The sequence below is a fragment of the Ochotona curzoniae genome, unplaced genomic scaffold (assembly GCF_017591425.1).
Source record: "Ochotona curzoniae isolate NIBS_2020 unplaced genomic scaffold, NIBS_Ocur_1.0 scaffold_4701, whole genome shotgun sequence".
Lineage (NCBI taxonomy): Eukaryota > Metazoa > Chordata > Mammalia > Lagomorpha > Ochotonidae > Ochotona > Ochotona curzoniae.
In genome coordinates, this window is record NW_024467122.1 from 24,159,464 (window position 1) to 24,182,701 (window position 23,238).

A 23,238-nucleotide genomic window follows, 5' to 3' on the forward strand; every position below is an offset into this window, starting at 1 on the left:
GACCATGGCGCAGCCCTCGCCACACCCTGGATATCACAGGCATTTGTAGGCTGGGCCAGGGGATGAGAGCTCTGTGGAGAGGAGTGTGTGTCTCTCTTTTAAACAAACTTTAAAAAAAGAAGTTGTAATGGGTGTGGGATGGCCACTCCTTCACGTCTTCATCACCAGTGTTATATTGAAAACACATCTCAGGCCAAATTCACAAGGTCAGACATTTATTAAAGAAACATGCATTAACAAAGCAGGCACAAAAGTTCACTCAGTGAACTCATTGCATTCCCAGGTGTCTGTCCTTTCAGATTCTCTAGCCAGCTTTTTAGAAAAGGTTTACTTGAACAGACAGGGCAGTGTTTTCAAAGATTTCATTACTTTATGAGCAGAATCAAGAAGCTAGCAGTCCTGGAGAAAGGATTATAAACAAAGCCATTGAGATCCAGATGCTATCACTCAGAAGTTGTAAATGAACACACCTGAATGGGTTCAATCTTGATTTTCATTAGTAGGAGCAACTTTCTGGTACCATGTTAATTTATCAGCCACTTTCCCAGTACATATTCCTGACAATGAGTATGTTAATTCCCACAATATTTGGTGTCAGATTATGGATTACAAGCAGTTGCCTTGAGTGGGTTTTCTTTTAGCCAACATACTACTTGGAATTGAAGTTGGGATTTTACAGATATCCTGAGAAAGATGAAAAATTTTGAATAAATATATGTAAATACATGAAGTACAAATGTATATGCAAGGTGTTGCAAATGAAAAACTACATAAATGTGCATTTTGAAAGTAATGCATGGTGAAATACTAAAATCAAGATTTCCTGGCTGACTCTTTAGGTTTTATTTTCAAAGATTCATTTTATTTTTATTGCAAAATTAGATATCTATAGAGAGGAGGAGAGACAGAAAGGAAGAGCTTCAATCTGATGATTCACTCCCCAAGTGACTGCAACACCTGGAACTGTGCCAATCCAAAGCCAGGAGCCAGGAGCTCTTCCGGGTCTCCTACATGGCTGCAGGGTCCCAAGGCTTTGGGCCATCCTTGACTGCTTTCCCAGGCCCCAGGAGGGAGCTGGATAGGAAGTGGGGCTGCCGGGATTAGAACCGGTACCCTTATGGGACCCCAGCACGTGCAAGGTTAGGATTTAACCGATAGGCCACTGTGCCAGGCCCAGTTCTATATTTTTTCTAAGGCACGTATAGGCACAGATAGCTCTGTTACTCAGAAGTCACTGTGCAAAATGTGTCGGCAGTTAGGTGAAACTAGTGCAAGACTTGCTGCAAGTTCTGGTGAACAGATGTAATATAAGTTAAACTCCTACAGTCTATTTGAGAAATAGAAAACATCAGAGAGTGGCACAGAAGAAAGTGTTACTCTGGCAAAGCTCCATTTATGCTTCCTGAATTGTTTCACAAAATTACTAGATGGTTGTCTTGTTTGGAACAGTAATGAAGATGGAAATTCCAACACTTAATTTGAAAATTCTATGATGGATAGATTATAACAGCCATACTGGAATGGAATGATTCTTATTTTTGCATCCAGCAGATATAAAAAAGCCCTTCTATTGCAGTTCCAGTACCCAAGGCTAAAAAGTCAGTGTTAGGTCCTGTGGTGAAGACATGGTGTTAGGATCTAGTAAGTTTTTATATGTGCTTCTCTTATTTTTTTTAATAGAAATGTAATCTCTGCATATTCATCACATAGCTTCAACTACTAAACTTATTTTTCTAATCCTACTTCATCCCTTCACAAGCATTTTTGTTTTTGAAAATCCCAGACAGGATGTGATGTGGCTAGTTAGTAACTCTAGAGGTTGTATCTCTGATAGACACTAAAAATACTTTCTGTAAGTCCTGGTGATGTAGTCACACTCAAAAAATGCCTTTGTAATATTTAATATTTAATATCCAATCACACTGGAGCCATCTTAGGGTATTTCTAACACTTTTCAAGTTTCCTAGAAACTGTAGATATAGACTCTTCATTAGATGTATTATTTTATTTTGGCCAGCATAGTTAATGTACATACTTTCCATTGCCTTGTGTCAGAAAATATGTCTGATTTGAACTTCTGGCAGTTCAATAAACTTGTTAAGGACCTGGATTTCTAGGCTTTTTCAAAAAGATGGAGAAACAGAGAAGGATTCCATAACAATTTGGGAGGAAGCAGGTGAAGAAACTCGGAGTCATCTTACCAGTATTTTACCTGGGATGCTGTGTGCTAAGGAAGGGTACAGCTGGTTTTTAGAAAGGCGTCATAGCTCTATGTTTTCTCCAATCTTTGAGTGTAGGTATGTTAGAGAACAGAAGGAACATTAGATGTGCCTCACCAAAATTAACAAATGTGGCTGCTACTTTATAGCCACAAAGTTTAGGTTATGGTTCTTTCTCTGTAGGTACTCTGCATTTCATACTAAGGAGTGTCTCCTACTCAGTGCCCACTAAGAACAAAGCAAGAACCAAGACAGTCCCTCTAGAAGTCCAGTATTTAAAGATGGGTCATTCCAAGTGACCCTCTTATTTTCCTCTTCCCCTTTATCAAAAATAGACATTTTGACATTATTATTGCTTTTATGGGTTATTCTAGATGCAATTTTTATTTGAATGTTTGGGATTCTTTTTTTTTCCCCTAAGATTTATTTTTATTGGAAAAGTAGGTTTACAGAGAGGACAGAGAGAAAGATCTTTCATCCTCTGGTTCACTCCCCAAGTGGCCAGAGATGATCCAAACTTAGGAGCTAGAAGCCAGGAGCTTCTTCCAGGTCTTTGGAGTCTCCCACATGGGTTCAGGGTCCCAAGAACTTGGGCCACCCTCTGCTGCCTGCCCAGGCCACAAGCAAGTAGCTGAATGGGAAGTGGAGTATCTAAGACATCAACTAGCACCTAGAAGGGATGCCAACGCTTGCAGGTGGAGGATTAGCTTGTTAACCCATGGTGCCAGTTCCCCTCCCCCTCTTCCCCTGCCAAATTCTTTTACTTGTGAGGTTTATGACATTCTAATGGAAACTAAAAGTGGTTTGACTTTGGGGTAGAATCAGAAGTAACAGAACCTTATAATTGTCCTTGAACTTACAAGCTGAATAATCTATAATCTATTTCTTCTATAAATATTCCCCAGGAAGGCTAGGCTTCAACTTGTAAAGCCTATTTCAAAGACTTCACAGTGGTTGTCTGGAGTTGCCCTTTTCACAAACTCACAAAACTTCAGGTGCCAATTCTGTCACAGTACTTCCCTCTGTAGAGCCATCCTGGATTTACTCATCATCCCTCCTATAGTCATGAACTTTCTTCTCGGGCAATTACATTTATTAGAAAATGCAAATAGTAGATGCTCAGTAAGTAAGCATTAATAACAGTAGAGAAAGTATGCCTGATAAAATGTTAGCTGACTTGGGTAAAGATTTTCCCAGCTAGCTGCCGTTTCCTCCAAGGGTCAACCTAATCTCTTGACCAACTCAGCTCTCCTGACATGTTCCCTTCTTCTTCACATTCTTTTCTCTTGTTTTAAAGTTCCTATATATCAGTTATGTACAGCTGTTTGTGGGGGTAGGGAGGGGAAGATACTTTCTCTGTGAAAAGTCCTTCAGCCAGCTAATACATTCAACATCTTATGGGATTAAAAACAATATGCCAATATAATACTAAATGCAATGTAGTATATGTATGCAACATAAACTGATGAAGTAAGATAATTAGCATTTCCATTTCCTTTCTTTATGCTGGTGACTGTATCTTCTTGTCCTTTATATAGTGAGCTATAATCACTTTACTTCAGTGTATTTTATTCATTTTATTTCCATGTCAGATTGATAGCCATAAGGAAAAACTATATGTGCTTTGGGATAATTTATACTATTAGAGTCTTGCTTCCCAACTCTAGCATCTGGGATATGAGATACAGATATTTTAAGGGGATGAGATCTTCATAAACTGTTAGGTTTTTGATGTTTGAGAAAATGAAACTGTTTCTGAAGGCAAGTTTCCAGGTGGGAAATGACTGCCTAGTTGGCTGCAGCAAGATTGTCTGAGTCTCACTGACCTCTTGGAGTTTTCTCAGGTACTCTGTCATCACCCAGGCAACCTCCAGGAGTACAGACTTTTCCTGTCAAGCCCCCCCACTCCTTGGTTCTTAGTTCTCTTCAGTCCTACAGAACCATGCGGGAGTTTCTTTTTAAAAACATTTACTTATTTTTACTTTAAAAGGTTAGAGAGGACAGAGGGACAGAGATATCTTCCATCTGCAGGTTCACTCCTCAAATGGCCACAAAGGTCAGAGAGCTGGGCTGGTTCGAAGCTGAACCAGGAACTTCTGGGCTTCCCAAGGGGGTGAGGGTCTTACAGACTTGGACCATTAGCAGATTGAAAGCGGAACAGCTAGGATTAGAACTGGCATGCTGCAGGCAGATGATTGGCCCAAGAAGTCACCATAACAGCCCCAGGCTGTTTCCGAAAAAAATTCTTGGCATGGTCTAGTGATCACCACTGGGCTGAGAAATGATGGATGATCTCTACTATTTCCTGTACCCACTCCCAATACTTAACAATTTACATATTTTACAATCATTCTAGAAAGATGAGGCTTCACAAAACTTAAAGAGGAACCAAGTAATAGAAATAAAAGTCACACAGCGTAGCAAGTTTCTACTTCTACCATAGTTAACTTGTCTAGTTAGTCTGCTAAAGCTTCTTTTCTGTTCCACGTGCTGAGGTCCAGTGAGGCTCATTTTTTTTTTTTTTCACTTTTAAGTGATATTCTTGATCCTTTAAAAAACACCATATTAGGAAATAATCTACCCGCTCATATTGAAGGAGGTACCATATTGAAGGAGTCATTGAGCTAGAATGGGCTCCCTCTCTTTCTCTTCATCAATTTTCTCAGAGAAAAAGTTGATATTTCCAGGGGATCAGATTAAATTTTAGGTTAAGGGAGGACCTGAAGCCACTTATGCTTCTGTGTAACCTTTGAGACTGGTAATTATCATGCCTTGCATTCTCATACAGTTCAAGATCAGAGGACAGAGGGTAGCACACATTCACTCAAGCTCTTCACTAAATGCACCTTAACAATCTCCCTGAAGGCTTCATATTTCCATTCTACCACCATAGGGATTAAATCCAACATGAATTTTGAAGAAGACATTATTCAAACTGCAGCAAGTGAAGAGGCTCTCCACTTGCCCAGTGTTTGAGCCCTAAGCCATGTGGAGAGGATCTAGGAAACCCTGGCAGGCGAGAAGTTTAAGACCTATAGATGAGAGTCTTAATAACATGAACTTTAAAACCCGCACAGAATTGCAGGGCTAAATTTGATGCTGACTTCAAACACTAAAACATTAATAAAGATAAGAACATAAATGTTTGCTTTGGCCATAGTTTAGTAATACTAATTATAGTAATTTTACATGAATTGCTTACTTCTGCCAACTTAAGTTGCATTAGTTAAACAAAATTGTTATTTAATTATAAAACTCAGTTGTTCATAACCCTGGCATGTACAGCTTATACTTCTTGTATACAGTCATAATACTTCTTGCTTAATTTGCTTGTTTCTTTACACTATAAGAAAAAATAAATACAGCCTTTATCCCTGTAAGCCTGCCTATGGGAAGCAAAATTTCAGGCTTAATTTTTTTCCTCTATCAATGAACCAGATCTAGTGATAATGAGTCAGACATTAAACCAAACTAAAGCATGCATAAATGAAAAGCTACTTTGAAGAAATACTGTTTCTTTGTAGCTGATGGAGACCAACAATTTTCTTCACTGAAGTGAACCAAGTTAGTGATCCCTCCATGGATTTATTCTTAGTCTTCGTGAGTATGGCCAAAGTTTCAGCTGTTTTCGCCTAGTAGCGGTTTGTGGTAGGTATAAGAATTTTGTTAATTCTCTCCTATCTTTTGTCCTTCAGAGTTTTCTCATTTTTCTGTGTCGGTTATAAAGAATTTTTCATATCCTCACCTTCCTGCTTTGTAATTTAGCTTGGTTAACTCTTCTTGGTCTTTTCAAAGGTCAGCAGGTGATAATAACTGGTTAAATATTATCACAATTATAAACTATCTCATTTCATTAAACTGTAAGTATCTGGGATTAAGAAAGTATAGTTAATCCCATTATACATTAAATACATTAGTGTGTGACTTTTTGCCTGAAAAACTTTTCCAGTTAGTTCAGTAGCGCAACAGAAAATCTGGAAACCTTGCCCGTACATCAAAAAAAGGTAGAAAAAATGGTTTTTATTAGCATGTTCAAGGTAGTCAAGATTTTAACAAACATCTTAATCCTCACAACAACCCTGTGAGGTAGGTGAGTCATTATTTGCGATAAAACTAATATTATTCCCAAATAAAGCATGATTCTGAAAAGAATAAATCTTCATTCGGAATAATTCTCTTAAGAACAGTCTTTTTTTTTGTATGCTAATATTTATAGTTTTTGTACATTTTAATTCATGCAGTTAATATGTCCCAAGAAAAGTTTAACACATGTGGAGAACTAGATAAAACACATCCTTGGTGAAATATTAATATTTTCTGTAAAATATTTTTTGATCTTATGTAAAAAAGAAACTTCCGTAGTATTTACAAAAAGAGATGCATTCCCAGCAACATTTCACCCACATTTATCCATTCTCTGATACAGTAATCTCAACATGGCACCTTGAATGAGATTTTAGCAATTTGGTATATGGCAGTGAAATGTATTGTTATGAAGTTTCTCTAATATTGCACTTAATTTTAATTAAAAATCTAAAGCAGACTACTTAATTGAAATATAAACACTAAAATATAGTGATATATTTCAAAAATCAGTTTCCCTTCAGAATCTATTTTTTTTCCCTTAAATTGCAAAAGGAAGAGCTGTCTTAAGGTGTTTTTTTTTTTTTTAAAAAAAACCCAGCATTTTGGTAACTATAAAACTACTTACTTTGCAAATCAGGGCTCTCAATTACTAACTACAAGATACACAGCAGATGTTACTCCAAAAATTTAGTACTTCTTTTGTGTGTATATATAAAATATAAAAAGAAATATATCCTTGAATCCATTTTCCTCTTACACCTGCATTAAGCATACATTTCTACTGTTAGTCCAACAGTAGTAAACATCCAGTTACCTAACGTCTTTATAGCTGCCTTACCTGCAAAATGCTCATTAGAGATTAAATTTATGCATGAGTTACATATTTAGGATAGTTACATAATTTATTCATAATATTAAGTTAGAAAGCTTAATTAACACTTCACTGGCAGGTTTGTAATACCTTAGGAAGTAGTTAAATTTGCCACCTTAGTGAAACAGTTTAAGTCCACAAAATAACTTTATCAAATAATTTTAAAAATTGCTGAAGGGAAGAATTAGGTAAATCAACAAGTAAAATAGGCTAGGCCATCTATAGGTTGTACATTCAAATCCATACTAAATCCAGTAGTGCACTTTGGTTAATAGTGAGGTAGGGTAAAGAAAGATACTTTTGAACTATTAAAATTTATATAAACTGAAATACTGACATTTAACATGTTTTACTTGGAAATCCAAAAAGAAAAATGATACAGTATTCCTTAGACTTTACAACAAAACTGTAAAAATCTCTGAGGTACACATAAATAAAAATACAAAGGCCACAAGATATATTTTATTAACATAAAATATGTTTATATAAAAATAACCCAGGTTATATAAAAAAGAAATACAAATATTTTTGCATAGATCCTCTATATAATTTTTTTTCCCGGAGCCAAACACTGGAAAATACAGCTCTGAAACTAGTATAGTTAAACTATTTCCTTGGATACCAAGTGTACATAAAATAAAAGCCCTTCAGATCTGGAGGAGCATGGGTAGGAGGGAAAACAATTTAATTTAGCATCAGTCTATATTTATTTCTCTGTTGCTCGAATATAAACCAATGATGACAAGAGGAGAAACTCTGGGGGTTTATTTAACAAAATTAAATTCACATTTCTGAGGCCATCATAATGCATCCAATGTCCATCAATCTGGAAAGCTGCAGAATAATGATGTTCATCTTTGTTAAATAATGTTGCGCCTTCCAATAAATATCTGCAAATTAGATGACAAAGTGCAGTGGGAAATTATATTTTTTAAGAGAGACATTCCTTAAATTTTTAGCAAAGGAGTAAAACGATTAGCATTCTATCCCCTGACAAATCTTCATCTCTATAAATCATGTACTATAATTGGTAATTTGAGTACAATGTTTATACATATTGATATAATTTAAGAATTAAAAAAAAAAAACTACCTTGGGGCAGGCATTGTTAATAGAGCAGGTTAAACTACCTCCTGCTAGGTTTATTTGTGATCCAGCTCCCTGTTACTGACTTGGGAAAGCATGAAAAGATGGCCTAAGTACTTGAACTCCTGCAACCCAGGTGGGAGCCCCAGATAGGGTTCCAGGATCCTGGCTTTAGTTTAGTCCAGTCCTGGCCATTGCAATCATTGGTGGTGTGAACTAGTCGATTCTTTCTCCTCTCTCCCTGTCTAACTCTGCTTTTCATTAGATAAATAAACCTATTTCAACAGATTAACTCACTCCTATTAAAACCAAGAAAAAACATATACAATTGCCTAAAAAGCCAGAAAGTTAAAAGAACCTTTGACCTTCTGATTTGTATTTTTATTTATGACAAATAACATTTTGTTAACTGATGACCTATATACTATTAGCTAGAAGTACCAATTTTTTAAAGATTTGTTTTTATTTATTTAAAAAGCAGAGTTACGGATAGATAGATAGTCCATCTGCTGGCTTAATCCCCAAATGGTGGAATGGTTGGGGATGTGATGGGGCATAGCTAGGAAACCCAGAGCTTCTTTCAGGTCTCTCGTGGGGTTTCATGAGTCCAAATACTTGGACCATCCTCTACTGCCTTTCTGTGTGCATTAGCAGGTAGCTAAATTGGAGGTGGAGCAGTCAGGTCTAACACTGGTGGTCATATGGGATGCTGGCATCACTAGCAGCACCTACTTACCATGCCACAACACTGGTCCCATAAGTGGTATTTAAAAAAAATTTTCAGCCATGCATTTTTTTCAAATTTATTTATTTACATTTATTTATTTCAAAGGCTGACGTACACTCACACATGCACACAGAGAGAAATCTTCCTTCTGCTGGTTCACTTCCCAAATACCCTCCACAGCCTGGAACTCCGTCCAGATCTCCCATGCGGTGGCAGGGACCCAAGTACCTGAGCCATCATCTGCTGCCTCCCAGGATGTACACTAGCAGGAAGCTGGATCAGAAGTGGTGACGGGACATGATCTGATCACAGCACTCCACTGTGGAACGAGCAGTGGCTTGGTTTGCTGTGCCAAATGCCTCACCATGAACAATGATTTGTGACTATTTAACATGTATCTAGGATATATCAGGCATTGGCCTAAGCACTTAGCATGTTTGATCTTAGTAAAGCCTCATATAATAATGACACCAGGTAGATAATGTCATCTCTCCTTTATAGATAAGAAAACTGATGTGTAAGCTAGTTAGGTTATTGCTCCCAAGGATATAAAACTTGATTTAAACCCAATTCTATCTACACTATCATCCACATATGTCATCACCATGCACAGTTAGGCATTGCCTTTCTGTAATAGATTCTGATCTTATTCTGAATACATAAAAGTAACACCTACTTGTGATCAGATAGATCCAAGTAATAGGGTACATATGCCAGATCTTCAGATTTCCAGTGCTGCATATTTAAGACAACAAAAGGGGGTGCCCCGTGACAGAAAATTCGCTGGGCAAATTCTCTTAAGCCACCACAACTAAAATAGAAAATAGGCATAAACATTATTATATACAGGACAATGCTGCCTCTTAACACTTGTAGTTATGTCTATTATTTTAATGTCTAGTAAATGTAATGATGTGGGATAAGTATGAGTAACAGGTAGCTGCTTATTACCTTATGTGTTACATCTATTGCCAGAAGTTTACAGGCTGTGTGCTTTATACTTGAACTGGATTTTTAAAACTCCAGAAAAAGCTAGCTATTTCTATCTAGGATTATAAAAGCATGAGTTGGCTTTTATTTGTAGACACATCTTTCTCTTAGCAATCAAGAGAAAAATAAAGACTAATTGCTTCCTTTGCCATTAAGATCTTTTTAAAGGATGAAACAAATTCTGGTTTCTGAGTGTTGTTAGATATTAACTATATGTACCAGAATATAACAAATTTACAGTAAAATCTCGATTAACCGGAATACTCAGAGCACAGTATTCTGACTAATATCACTGATCAAACTAAGTTAATAAAAAATGATTAATTTCAGCATTGGTTGCTAAAATACATTAGTTTACTCTCTGGACTTAGGGATAATTAACTGAATGTAATTTTTTGTATTTCTCTTTTGTGAATAATTAGCTATACATTTATTTTTATTCTCATTGTACAACAATGCAAACACAGAAATTGCTAAGGGTTTGGGATAAACTGATTTTGTCCCTCCGAACTTTTTTTTAATATGTTAATTTTTTCGGTTGTCATTTGCCTCTTTCTCCTAAATGAGGAATGAAGAAATAAATCCAGTTAATTGAGGGTCCTGATTAGCTGGGTTCCGGTTAACCAAGGTTTTATTGTACCTACTCAGCAGTGGGAAAAAAAAAGAAAAGGCATTTGCTTCATACTTATCAATTATCTGTAATATCATATTCTAAGTAGTGATATTTGATAGCAATTAACACAATGTAAGATGTGTTAAGGAGATTCAACGTGTTTGGTTTCCCAGATTCTTATCAGTTGGTATTTGGTAATGTATTAACTTCAAAAGGCACATTAGTACAGGTTTCCTTATAAACAAAACAGTAATGCTTTCATCTTACGTGCCTATCAATACTCACCCACGCTCTTCACACAGTTCAATCTTGGAACAGAATAGTTCATCTACAGCCAGTCGTATTAAGTTTCCATGTGGAATTTCTTGGGGAGGACTATAATAATCATAAAATGAATGTAAGAACTGCATCAACATGTTACAGATCAATATATCAATAGGACAACAAATCATACTGATCAATCAATTATTAGCAAAACCAAGTATATCAGGAACAACTTTTGCTAGCCATTTTTGTATGTCTTGCAGATAGCTTACAAATCAGTTGAACATCAACATCCAAAGCTTTCCAATAAACACTAACATATTCTGTAAACTGATTCTGAATATGCCCACGTTGCTACTTTAATTTTAAGAAGTGAGAGGTTTGAATAGCAGCAGTCTGGCCTGGCACGTAGAATGCAAGATCCAGAATAAGGACAGCAGCTGCTCAGCTCTAACTCCAAGTCAAAACCTTGGCTTCACTTACCCGATCCATTTAAAATGTCTGCCAGCAATTGTTAAATGTTTTCAACTCAAGATTAAAAAAATACACAACAGCTTTAGGTTTTAGAGTACGATGAAAAATAACTTATAAAGTAAGAGAAAAGCAAAATACCAAAAATGTAAGATGTTAGCATAACAAACTGAAAGACAATAGGTTCTAAAAAACAAGATTAATTTGTGAAAATTTCCAGTCTCTTTTTCAACAGTAAAACAACTTTTTCCAGTGATAAGAAACTTCAGAATCAACATGGTAATTGTACAAGAAAATAGAAGTATTATTTACAAAAACTAGGATTTAAATAAATTAGAGTTGTGCAATTGACATTCCTCAATAGGAATAATCTTCAAGTATTGGACAGCTTTCCTGAACCGTAGGACCAAATACTGTTTCTGACACAACACTTTCGTGTCTGTTTTTCTTCCACTAGCAATGATCCTCTTCCAGCTCTGTTCCCTGGGGGCCTTATTGCTTCCCAGCTCTCCACTCAGGCTTACCAATTTGGCCTTCCTCCCTGTTATGTACCAGCCTGGTGGACTGCTTCTTTCTGAAAGCCAAAAACAGCCAGCTCTCAGCACCTTTCATGTCAGTGTAAAAGCTTTTCGCATTTGCACCCTTATTCAAGGGTGAGATGCTATGTTTAGGTTTTGGGTCTATAATCATTCCCTAGCCATGACACGGAAGTGTTTTTCATCTTGTTTACGTGGAATGTGGAGTTAGCCTTGCCAACAGACACTTCTATTCAAGGAGCAAAACAGTTAAGTGTTCTAAGAGTTTAAATTTGTGACACAAGAAGTCATATACACAAGTTATTAAAAAAACTATATATTAAATAATTGATTATTTTGATACTGAAAAAGCTAACGGGGAGAGGTAGGCATGGTAGTTCAACAGGCTAATCCTCTACCTACAAATGCTAGCATCCCATATATGGCCCTGGTTTGTGTCCCAGCTTCTCCACTTACAATTCAGCTCCCTACTCATGGCCTGGGAAAGCAAAAGAGAGAAGCTCAAGTCCTTGAGACCCTGTACCCTGTGGGATAACCAGAAAAAAATTCCTGGCCCCTGGCTTCAGGTAGCTTAGTTCTGGCCACTGCAGAGATTAGCGGAGTGAACTAGCAGACAGACAGCTTTCTCTCCTTCTCTCTGTAAATCTGCCTTCCCAATAAAAATAAATAAATCCTTATTTATTTATTGCATTAATAAGTAAAAAACAGTAAAAAATTATCAGTTGATTTTTTATAAGGTAATTCTAAAATACTTAGATGTAATAAATGGTAGTATTTTCTTTAGGAGACTTACAATGGAGTCCTGTATTTGTGTGGTTGCTTTATCCATAATTACACAGGCTCTCTCTGTACTTTAATACCTTGGCTATACAGTTTTTATGTGAACACATATCTAAAACAAAATTAATTTTTGAAAAGTGACAAAACACAGATTAGATCAACTTACTTTATGTTGATTGTGCGCTGCTGATCTTCTTGCACTCGAGTTGGGCATCGCCAGTTGGAACAGTAACTCTCTTGAATGGTAGACATAAGGTTTTCCAGATTTTTGGTAAAGTTATCATGCTCATTCCCAAATAAATCAATTATTAATGATGCTTTGTGAACTTCAGATTTGTATTGCTGTTTTTCCATCTTGTCCCAAATCCAAAGTAGCTTCACAGTTGTAAAGCTGTAGGTGTCCATTAAGTGAAGAAAACAGTCTACAAACTCTCTACCGAGATGAAGAGAGAGTTCCCTGGGGAAATTTTCATTTTCATTCAGAATGACATACAACAACATCAGAAATCCATCTATGGTGCAGGTATTTTTCAGTCTTATTTCAACATACAGTGGTGTACAGGATACTGCTTTGCGGCCAGCTTTGATAGTAAAAACACCTCCCCAAGGAAGAACAGGCCTCCAAAATGATCGATCTTGGTTATAATTATTTCTAATTGATGCTTTGATCTCTTCAAACAGTGTCTTCATCCTGCATTTTAAAAATTCAAATTATAACATGAAAAAGCATAAGATGTGTTCAACTGAACACTAGTCTACCTAAACATCCAAGTTAAATTTAATTAGATGGTTTCCCATTGTTAGAAAACAAAATGTGCTATTTTGCAGACAATATGAAAAAGATCTTTAAAAAATGATCCTTTTTTCTTAGGTACAGCATAGCCATTTCTTAGGTGTAAAACCATGTTACATGTTTTATCTGTTACATAGGAAAACTCCGTGATCAAAAAAATGCTAAATGAAAACAAAGTTTAAATTACCTAAAGACACAAACTGTTTATATGTATTCCAGTGTAAATCTCTTCTTTCCTCCAAAATACAACCTGTGCTTCACTTTCTTACTAATACAGGTCGTCCTTCGTAGGAAACTGAAATAATAGGGTCCTTAGTTGAGTTACACAGTCATTGTCACTTGGTCTTTATGTAAATATAATCCATATGTGTCTCTGTAATGAAAGAACTACATAGTTGGGCTGGCATAGTGGCTCAGTGGGCAAACCCTCTCCCTGCAAGCACCAGCATCCTATATGGGCAACAGTTCATGTCTTGGCTGCCCCACTTGCCTTCCTGCTCCCTGCTTGTGGCCTGGAAAAACAGTGGAGGTTGGCCAAATGCTTTGGAACCCTACACATAGGAGACCTAGAAGAGGCTCCCTGCTTTGGATCAGCTCAGCACTAGCCATTGTGGTCCCTTGGGAAGTGAACCAGGGGATAGAAAATTTTTTGGTCTCTGTCCCTCCTCTTTGTACATCTGCCTTTGCAATAAAATAAACCTTTCAAACAGTAATTTCACTCATTGCTATTGATAGACTGGGTCTAGCATAAGACAAATGGGGGCTAATCATGAGAAGCGAACACTAGCATGGCTAGAATTTCTATTTACTTTGAAATTTTTACCTGCAATTTAGAATGTGTTAGATATCCTAATTAATTTAAGTACAGAGGCCATGCTATGAAGATCTGATTCAGAAGCTGATCTATCTATGTATCCGTTTATCTAAATTTTCCCTTCTTCATCTTTTGGGAGTGACTTTAAAGTGTCTTTTTAAATTGGCGCTATCTTCCTTCAGGCTTTTTAAAAAGCCCATGGCAGAGCTCAATGAACATTTTTGTAGCACGTTCATGTTATGCATCACAAATTTTTTAAAAACCTGCTGAAATTGTATTGAAAAAATTGCCCCACTTCACTTAGGAAAAACAAATATCTAACTAAAAACATCACGGTTTTCAAATACGTTAAACATTTATAGAAAAGTATTTTTTTTAATTTAAAGAAATCAGAAATGAAGTCAGTTTTATGTCAGTCACATTTCAAATGTGACATGAGCCTAGTACTCAATACCACAGTCGTTTGTGGTTTTTGTGAAAAATTGAGTTGCAAACCATTTACCCGTGCCTACAGACTACAAATTCAGTTTTGCATTATGCTGACCAGACATGCATAAAGTATTATTTCCAGCTAGGAGAGTCTGTGGACTCTAAAATATTCAAAGCTATATTTAGTCTGTAGATGTTTATATATAGTTGGCTGACATGTTGTCTTTAGTCAACCACTTAGGAATCAGAGGGTGTGGCAAATCTGAAGCCCAAGAAAACAGTAACTCTTAATAGAAACCAACATGTTGCCTGTACAGAGATTTCCAAAACACTTCACAAATGAGAAGACCTTTCTCCAGCTTTCACAGCTGCTTAATTTTTAATGAACTTCACAGCAAGCCTTAGGATTGTTTCAAACTTCAGGTTCAGGATCCTAAAGAATGCTTTGGGAAGGAAATGTTAAATCTTGATGCATTTTTCCTCAAATTGGCATAAACAGTAACTACTTCTAGCTCCGAAAAGCAGTAGTTACAATATGAGAAGTGGATCACATGATAGGAAAGTAAACTTTAGTCTTTTTCTAGGTTAAAAAAAAAAATGAAACGGGGATTGGAAGAACTAGAGGCCATATTTACACATTATTTGGATCTGCTCCAAAGTAAATTATAATAAAAATGTTAAAAAAAAAAAAAAGGTCTGAAAGGAGAAAGATGGAGAGCAGGCTGCAAAGAAATTGACTTAAAGCTTTCTCAAGTGTTCACATAGTTGAAGATTGTTATATTAGGCACCGTAATTAATGGAAATATTAGATAATGTATTCTCTGGCTTTTTTCCTCCTGCCCCAACAGGTCTTCCAGTTTAAGTAAACCTGAAAAACTCCCCCACCTTCTAGTTTCTCAGTAAAACTACACCTTTCCTTAGCGGTCATTTCCAATCTGAACCCAGGGCTGGCCTTGAGGACCACACCACCTGCCCCAGGCATTCAAGGCCGGACTGTATAAAGGCAGCGCGGTCCTAAGGGTCACCTCTCCAACCATCCCCCGAAATACTGCCCAGCGGGGCGCCGCGGGGCTTCGGGGCAGGTACCCGGGGGCGCGCGGTGGGCACGCTCCGCTGGCCCCTGCGTCCCGACCACGCCCACCCGGCCGGGCCAGGCCGGGTCCCGCACCGCGGGGCGGGCGCCCGACAGCCGGGGAGACCCGCAGCTGGGATCGCAGGCACACGCGGGGCAGGTCGGACCGCACCGGCTGGGCGCTGACTGGAAGCCGTCTCCTCGTACCTCCCCGGGGACCGATAACCGCCGGTGCCGCCGCACCCGTCGCCGCCGCCGCTTGCTCATGGAGAGCCCGGGCTGACACCGCCACCTCCGCCGCCTCATCTACCAGCACCGCGGGCTGGCTCGTCCTCCCCCGGCCTGAGTACTGGGCTCCGGCACGGCCTCCATCGCACCCGCCGCGGCGGGAGCCACAGCAGCTCCAGCGCCCAGGACCTTTCCCACCGGCCCCTCGGAGCCAGGACCGCGGGGCTGCGTCGCTTCTTATTACGGAGGAAGGTTCGGCCTGACCTCCGCCCCCCTCCCCCTCGGGACGGGTTTCCAGCCGCCTCACGGCGCTGGTGCGCAGGCGCAAAGACGTCCAGGCCAAACGTGCGTGTGTCTACAGAGTTCAGAGCTGCCCAATGGGAGCCAGCATCAGGTGCGGGAGGGCGGGACCTCGCGGGTAGGCGTGGCGTTCCCTGGTGAGGAGCAGGCTGGCGGGGTAGCCGGAAGTGGGCTTTTCACGGAGATGGAGTTTTATTGACAAACTAGATTGTACTTTAAGGTGTGTATTATTTCTAGGACTTTCACTTGATGTTAGCTTACTTTATTAGGTCGGGTTTCCAAAATTAGTAACTCAAGAGAAGAAAGCCTAGAAGTTAGTCAAGGTTTTGATATTTTGACTTGGTCTCTTGATATTCAAAATTCCTTAAGAAAAAGTTCAGTTGATATATAAAATGACAATTTTAGTGTTTAAGGTAATGAAAGCCTTTTTTTTTTTTCCTTTCAAAGTAGATAGCTTTAGCCCCATTGTAGACAAGCAACAATTTTTTGACATTAATGTTCCACACAGCGAATGACAGAACTGGAAATGGAAGATAGGGTTGCCTAACGCTAACTTTCGTGGGCTCACAACCCCTTTTCCATGACTGCACACAGGCCACTCTGGAAAACTGTCTTCACTCACAGTTAGAAATAAAGATAACTGTTGACATTTTCCTCATCCTACCAGTGAATACACCGCTTGCAGAGCGGGCAAACCAGCCCAGGCCAGCCGTGTGGCTCTCAAGCCAAGGGGAGGTTGGCTGCTTCCTTGACCCTTCTTGTGGGTAATCAGGGCTATAGCGGGGACCTTCATGGACCTGTCCCCAGGAAACAGGTGCTGGAGCAGTGAGGCTGAGGAGCAGTGGATTTCCTGCTGTTGAGAAGGGAACAGGCAGCTATCCTTCAGGGCACTGGGAGAAGAAAGATGGCTTGACCCACAAATAACTGGAAATTCCCGCCTGTTTACTATCTTGCTCTCACCCCCCTCCTTAGGAGGAAGCTGAGGTTCTAAGAAATTAAGGGAACTATTATGTTTGGATTTTCATGCAGTATACTTAGCTGTCCTACAAATTGAAAAGCACTTTTAAAAGGTTTTCAATTATGAATTGTGCAATTAATTAAAAAATCTCTCCCAGGATGTAATTTCATCTTACAGTGATTAGGCTATCTCCCCCGCCTTCGCCCCCCTGACACACCCCATTTCTGGCTGGCAGGATGGTTCGTTGAACACTGCAGAGGTTTAGTAAGCAAAGCCAGAGTGGATTCCCTCCATTCCTGGGTAATTCACACACCCCACTGAACCATGAAGTGAGATTTCCATCATGTTTCCTTTTTTATTTCTCGAACTGTGATATGGAGAAGCAGGTTGCTTTTGTTTTTGTTATATTTGTTTGTTTGCTTTTTTTAGGATACCGTTCAAGTATTATGGGCATTCAGTGTATAGAACATACCTACAGTGTAGAGTCTGATGAATTTTGGAATATGCACACCCCCCTTGAAGCTATCACTGTGACCGAGTGAATTATTTTCACACTTCCTACACCTACACATAAGCAATTGCTTAGTGTTTTTTTTTTTTTTAAGTTTTGTGTAAAAGGCATGACAGGCTTTTTCTTTAAGGTCTGTTTGTTTCATTCAATATAATTGTTTTGAAACTTATCCCTCCTTTGAATACTAATAATTCATTCCTTTATTCCCATTCCATGTTCATACTACAAGTTGTTCATTTATTAATGGACATTTGGGCAGCAGATGGATATTGCACAATGTCTAGTTTTGAACAGTTCATCATAAAAATGCTATGGACATTTCTGTGCAATTCTTTGTATAGATAGAGCATTCCTTTGCTAAATATTTAAAATTGGAATGGCTGGGTCACGTAGTAGGTCTATAACGTTTTGAGACATTTGTGTGTTATTTTCCAGAGTGGTGATGTAATTTTACATTGCCTTCAGGAGAGTGTAAGCATTCCTGCCTCTTCACATCTCTTCACATCTTCAGCAGCACTTGGCTATTTCAGTCTTTTAAATTCAGCCATTCTAATAGGTATGTAAGGGATACTTGTTGTGCAGTTTTAGTTTGCATTTCCCTAAAGATTAATGATGTTGAACATTTTTTTTTTCATTTTCTATTTGCCATATGCTTATCTTTCCTAGTGAATCATGTTTCATTAAAAATAAAAACAGTTGCTCATTTTTTTTTAAAGATTTATTTATTTAAAGTCAAAGTTGAGGAGATAGAAAGGCCCAAGCACTTGGGCCATCCTCCATTGTTTTGCCAGGAAGTTTGCAGGGAGCTGGATCACAAGTGGAACAACCAGCACACAGAGCAGCACCCCATGTAGTTAGCTGGCATTGCAGGCATTGCCTGTCACACCAAGGTTTTGAGAGTGGTTATGAAAAATATATTCTGTTCTCCCTGCAACTCTTACTTTCAATCAACTCTTACTTTCAATCCACATATATAAAGTGGATGCAAATCTTTTGTTGAGTATATGCCTTACCCTTTTTTTTCCCCAGTATGTGGCTTGTCAGTTCATTCTCTTACCACTATCTTTTGAAGAGCAGTTTTAATAAAGTCCTCTTTAATTTCTTGTGGATTGCATTTTTAATATTGTCTCTAAGAAATTTTGCTTACGTAAATATTACCCCTAAGACCTTTTCCTGTTTTCTTCTAGAAATTACCATTTCTCAAATGTGGTACATTTGAGAAAACTTTTTAAAACTTTTTAGCATTTTTTTAGCAGTGTGAATCCAAGTTTCTGTATTTGATTATATATGCATATTCAGTTGTTCCAGCAATATATTTTGAAAAAACATATTTTGTACTTTTGTCAAAAATCAGCTGTCCATTTTATAAGCATTTTATTTAATATTCATCACCAGTTATGTATCAGAAAATATGCTAACACTATACAGGTATGTATAAGTGATCTTTCATTGCAAAAACTAGAGACCAAATATTGCAACTTAAATAAAAGAGCACATACATTGGGAGAATGTGAAGTACAATAGATTAAAGAATATACAAACAGGTTTTAGTTCCCTGGAGGACATTGAAACCCGGTTAACACAGAAGAGACCGCCTGGGTATCAGTGCTTCTCATTTGTTTTTCCCATTGGTTTGTAGTAAGTTTGGGGCAGGGAGGGAGGGAGGTCAGCCTGTTGGACATATAAGGCCTGTGAAGTCATGCGGTTTGCCTCTGAAGAATAACTACAGGTGGGATTTGAAATTCAATATATCTGTAACAGGTTAATATTTAACATGCTTCTGTATGGCTGTCAAATGATTTATAAATATGCAGATGGAATTTTATAGATTAAAGGCTCCCCCTCTTGTAATAAACAATCACACTTGGGTAGAATGTGATGGTAAACTGATGAATATTAGGAAGTGTAGTGAAAAATTCATCACACGTTCTTTACTTTATATAATTTTTAAGACCGAAGCTACATATTGGGGAAGACCTGGACTATTGAATTTATGTAAAGCTTCTTAAAATCTCTTTAAATTTTTACGAAAAGGTTGAACTTATTTCCACGATAGCACACTGGGTTTTATGCTTGAAGTGACTGGTGAAAAAAAACCTTTTTTCGATACTTAGTAATAATGATTTAAAATTCCTTAGGGTTACTGTTGGTAGGAGAGATCAATACTGATCTCTTGCAGCATGATGGTCACGTTAGAACACAGAACAGGACTTTAAGATGAAGTGTTTCAATGAATGACATAGACCTTGTCTGTCTTTTTGTGAACTAATCTTGAAATAAAATTTTTATCTTTTATTTTAGCCCTGACATTTACACATAAGTAGATGATGGCAAATAGTGCAAGAATTTATTTGTCTTTAATTGACCGATCATCTTTTATTGTTATTAATCAGAAATCAAATAATTTGATCTTTTTAAAGTGTATGCTAAATCTAATAGGTCTTTCATTATGAAATCTAAGGTTGAAGTTCTCAGTAGTAATGACAATGGATTTATTGCAAATTGAAATTTTCATATCAATTGCTTCACAATAAAGTTTTTTTTAAGCATATGCATAAGTTGACCTACCAGGTGTAATTCTGCATTATGTTATGAGGAAACTATTTTAATCTTTCATGAATGTTGAATTTTTGCTTTGAATTTATAAATTTTTTGATATATTAGAAATTCAAGAGTTTACTACAAAAGGTGATATAGTGAGTGCTTGGGGTGTGCAAGTGCGTTAATGCGTAATCTTGAAGTTAGTGAGCATGTTGGGGAAGCTATGTTACACTCACTGCTAGGCATGATGACTCCTCTAGGAGAGGCCTTTGGGGATGTGTGCCTGACATCGTTTCCCTTCATATGATACAATTTCTTCTACTACTCTACCCTCTTGAAATGCCACTCTTTTATATCTTGTTTTATTAGTTATTTGTTTCTTTATGAGTTGATAGAATTGCAGTTGCAAAAGATCAGATCTGTATCTTTATTGCTATATGAAATGATACACTTTTTACTCACCCATATGTTTAACGTTTCTAGTGCTTTCCATTCTGTTGTATGGGTCTAAATTGTTATCTGGTGGAATTTGATTTCCTTCAGAAGAATTTTCTTTTTTTTTTTTTAAAGATTTATTTTTATTATTTTTTTATTGGAAAGGCAGATATACAGAGAGGAGAGACAGAGAGGAAGATCTTCCGTCCGATGATTCACTCCCCAAGTGAGCGCAACTGGCCGATGCTATGCCGATCCGAAGCCAGGAGCCTCTTCCGGGTCTCCCATGTGGGTGCAGGGTCCTAAAGCTTTGGGCCGTCCTTGACTGCTTTCCCAGGCCACAGGCAGGGAGCTGGAAGGGAAGCGGGGCTGCTGGGATTAGAACCGGTGCCCATATGGGATCCCGGGCGTGCAAGGCGAGGACCTTAACCACTTGCGCCACCGCGCCGGGCCCCAGAAGAATTTTCTTTAACATTTTTGGCAGTGCACATCTGCTGTGTTTGTTTTCAAGTGGAAATCTTTTATACCTTTTGCATTAGACATTGGATCTTTGCTTTCTCCCCTTGTAGCTGGGTAAACTAGTGAGTTCTTTCATCTTTAAAATGGAGCAGAAATTAAACTCTGTGACTAGTGAGACTTGATCATAAAAAAAAATACAGGTTTTGCTTTATTCACTTGAACAATAGATCTTAGGGCTATACCCTGGGAGTAGCAACATACTGGTGAGGTCACATTGAGTTCAACAAAGCCAGATGATTCCAGCCTTGAATCCATCCCTGCATTATGAGGTATGGATAAATAAAGTTGTACTAAACATGGAATTAATCAATTTTCAAATAATTTAGAGAATATATGGATTTGAAAATAAAATCATTTTCCATCCTTAGTTTATCTCAGTAGAAAATATTCGAAGTAAGAAAGTTTCAGAACAAAGATCAAATCCTGAAGCTCCATTAGTAAAGCATGATAGAGATAAAGCCAATAATTTGATTGTGAAGCCTTTTCGTAAGATTTCTTGAAGGAGGTTTCCCAGTTGCATCACAGTGGGGACCAGGAGACAAGACATGATGATCTACTTCTCGAGTGGACAGGTGGACAGCTGGAGCCAGTCTCCATGGAGATTATCTTTGACAATTTTTTTTTTTTTCTGGGGAATAGCAGAGTTTATGGTTCTGCTTTTCAAAACTTCACTGCAGCAAGATATTGAAAGAGGAAGGTGCCACGGAAGCTCATCTTACTCCAGATACGAGGATGGAAGAGAACCACCATGAAACCATCCTGGAAGAACAGGTGTAGTCAGTCAGCTGTGTGTCCCAGTCCTCTTCCTGTGGTTGGTTGAGGAAGAAGGTGAATGTCCCATTTCGGGAACAGGAAACTAGATATGCACATTTGTGGAAGAAGGAAGCCATCTTAAGTGGAGCTGACCATACTGGCTGAGTCCTTGTGTCCTGATAGGGATTGCTCCATGTCCTCACAGATAAATGGTATCTCAGGCGATTTCCTCTGCAGAAATTGGTTTGACTGAGATGCAGTTCCATGACTGCATGTTTGTTTATATTTTTATATAACATACTAAAGCGCAAATATTGTTTTAATAAATTAAAATGTTTAGGTTGCAAAACTGACTAAAAACACCATTTTCAACTTCTGAAGTACTGTTCATTGTCAATCTCATTTGTAAATAATAAATTGCATTATTTTATTCAGTAGAGTGCATACAAAATGATCTCAGAAACATAAAAAGATTTAAAACATTCTTAAGGAGCTGAAGTGCAGAGTCTTATTTGAATTAGTATATTAGGAAGGATGAGATGGGGAATACCTCCCTCTGCTTCACCCTCCACATGCCTGCAACCTATCTGACGCCAGAAGCCAGGAATGAAATCCTGGTTCCCCACGTGGAAAAAGTACAACTACTTGTGTCATTGGCACTAGCTCCACATGAAAGTGGAGCCAGGGGCTGGAAGTGTGTATGGGACCCAGGCATTATAATATGATCTGTGGCTGGGCCTCCTAATCCTGCACTAAATATCCTCCCAAAATTCTTTTTCTAAAATAAGTTTTCTGAGAATCATGTGGACATTGTGGTTCAGCAGACTCACAGGGAACTCATGGTAGAAAAGAGATTGCCTAGAAGACATTTATGGATGTATTTTTAAAAATCTAATAGAATAGGTGTCAAAATGATGCTTCTAAATATTTAGAAATGATTATATCAGTTTGCGTGGAAATGAGCAGAGACTGTATACAATAGGAAGAGTCCCAAGGCTTTGGGCCGTCCTCTACTGCTTTCCCAGGCCACAAGCAGGGAGCTGGATGGGAAGTGGGGCCACCAGGATTAGAACCGATGCCCATATGGGATCCTGGCACATGAAAGGCGAGGACTTTAACCTCTACACCATCGTGCCAGGCCCAGCACCAGATCTTCATAGCCAACAAACCCCTACCACCTCTGCAAGGATTCTGGTGTTTGGTTTCAGCCATGCACTAGTGTCAGTAGTTTTTTCCCCTATT

At 38.2% G+C, this 23,238-nt stretch overlaps 1 protein-coding gene across 2 annotated transcripts; it reads right to left on the bottom strand.

Moving 5' to 3' along the window:
- Positions 1 to 6,219: 6,219 nt before the first annotated feature.
- CUNH14orf28 (chromosome unknown C14orf28 homolog) lies at positions 6,220 to 16,238 on the bottom strand. 2 transcript variants are annotated; one of them, XM_040969460.1, is made up of 5 exons: positions 15,959 to 16,238; positions 12,810 to 13,334; positions 10,878 to 10,967; positions 9,666 to 9,800; positions 6,220 to 8,066 (listed from the first exon to the last, which is right to left on the bottom strand). In XM_040969460.1, exons 2-5 carry the CDS (start codon positions 13,331 to 13,333, stop codon positions 7,883 to 7,885), a joined length of 933 nt encoding a protein of 310 aa, XP_040825394.1. In that variant the 5' UTR covers position 13,334; positions 15,959 to 16,238; the 3' UTR covers positions 6,220 to 7,882. The 2 variants fall into 2 exon arrangements, with proteins under 2 accessions (XP_040825394.1, XP_040825395.1); XM_040969461.1 differs by lacking the exon at positions 9,666 to 9,800 and having other exon boundaries at positions 7,627 to 8,066; positions 15,959 to 16,232.
- Positions 16,239 to 23,238: the final 7,000 nt, after the last annotated feature.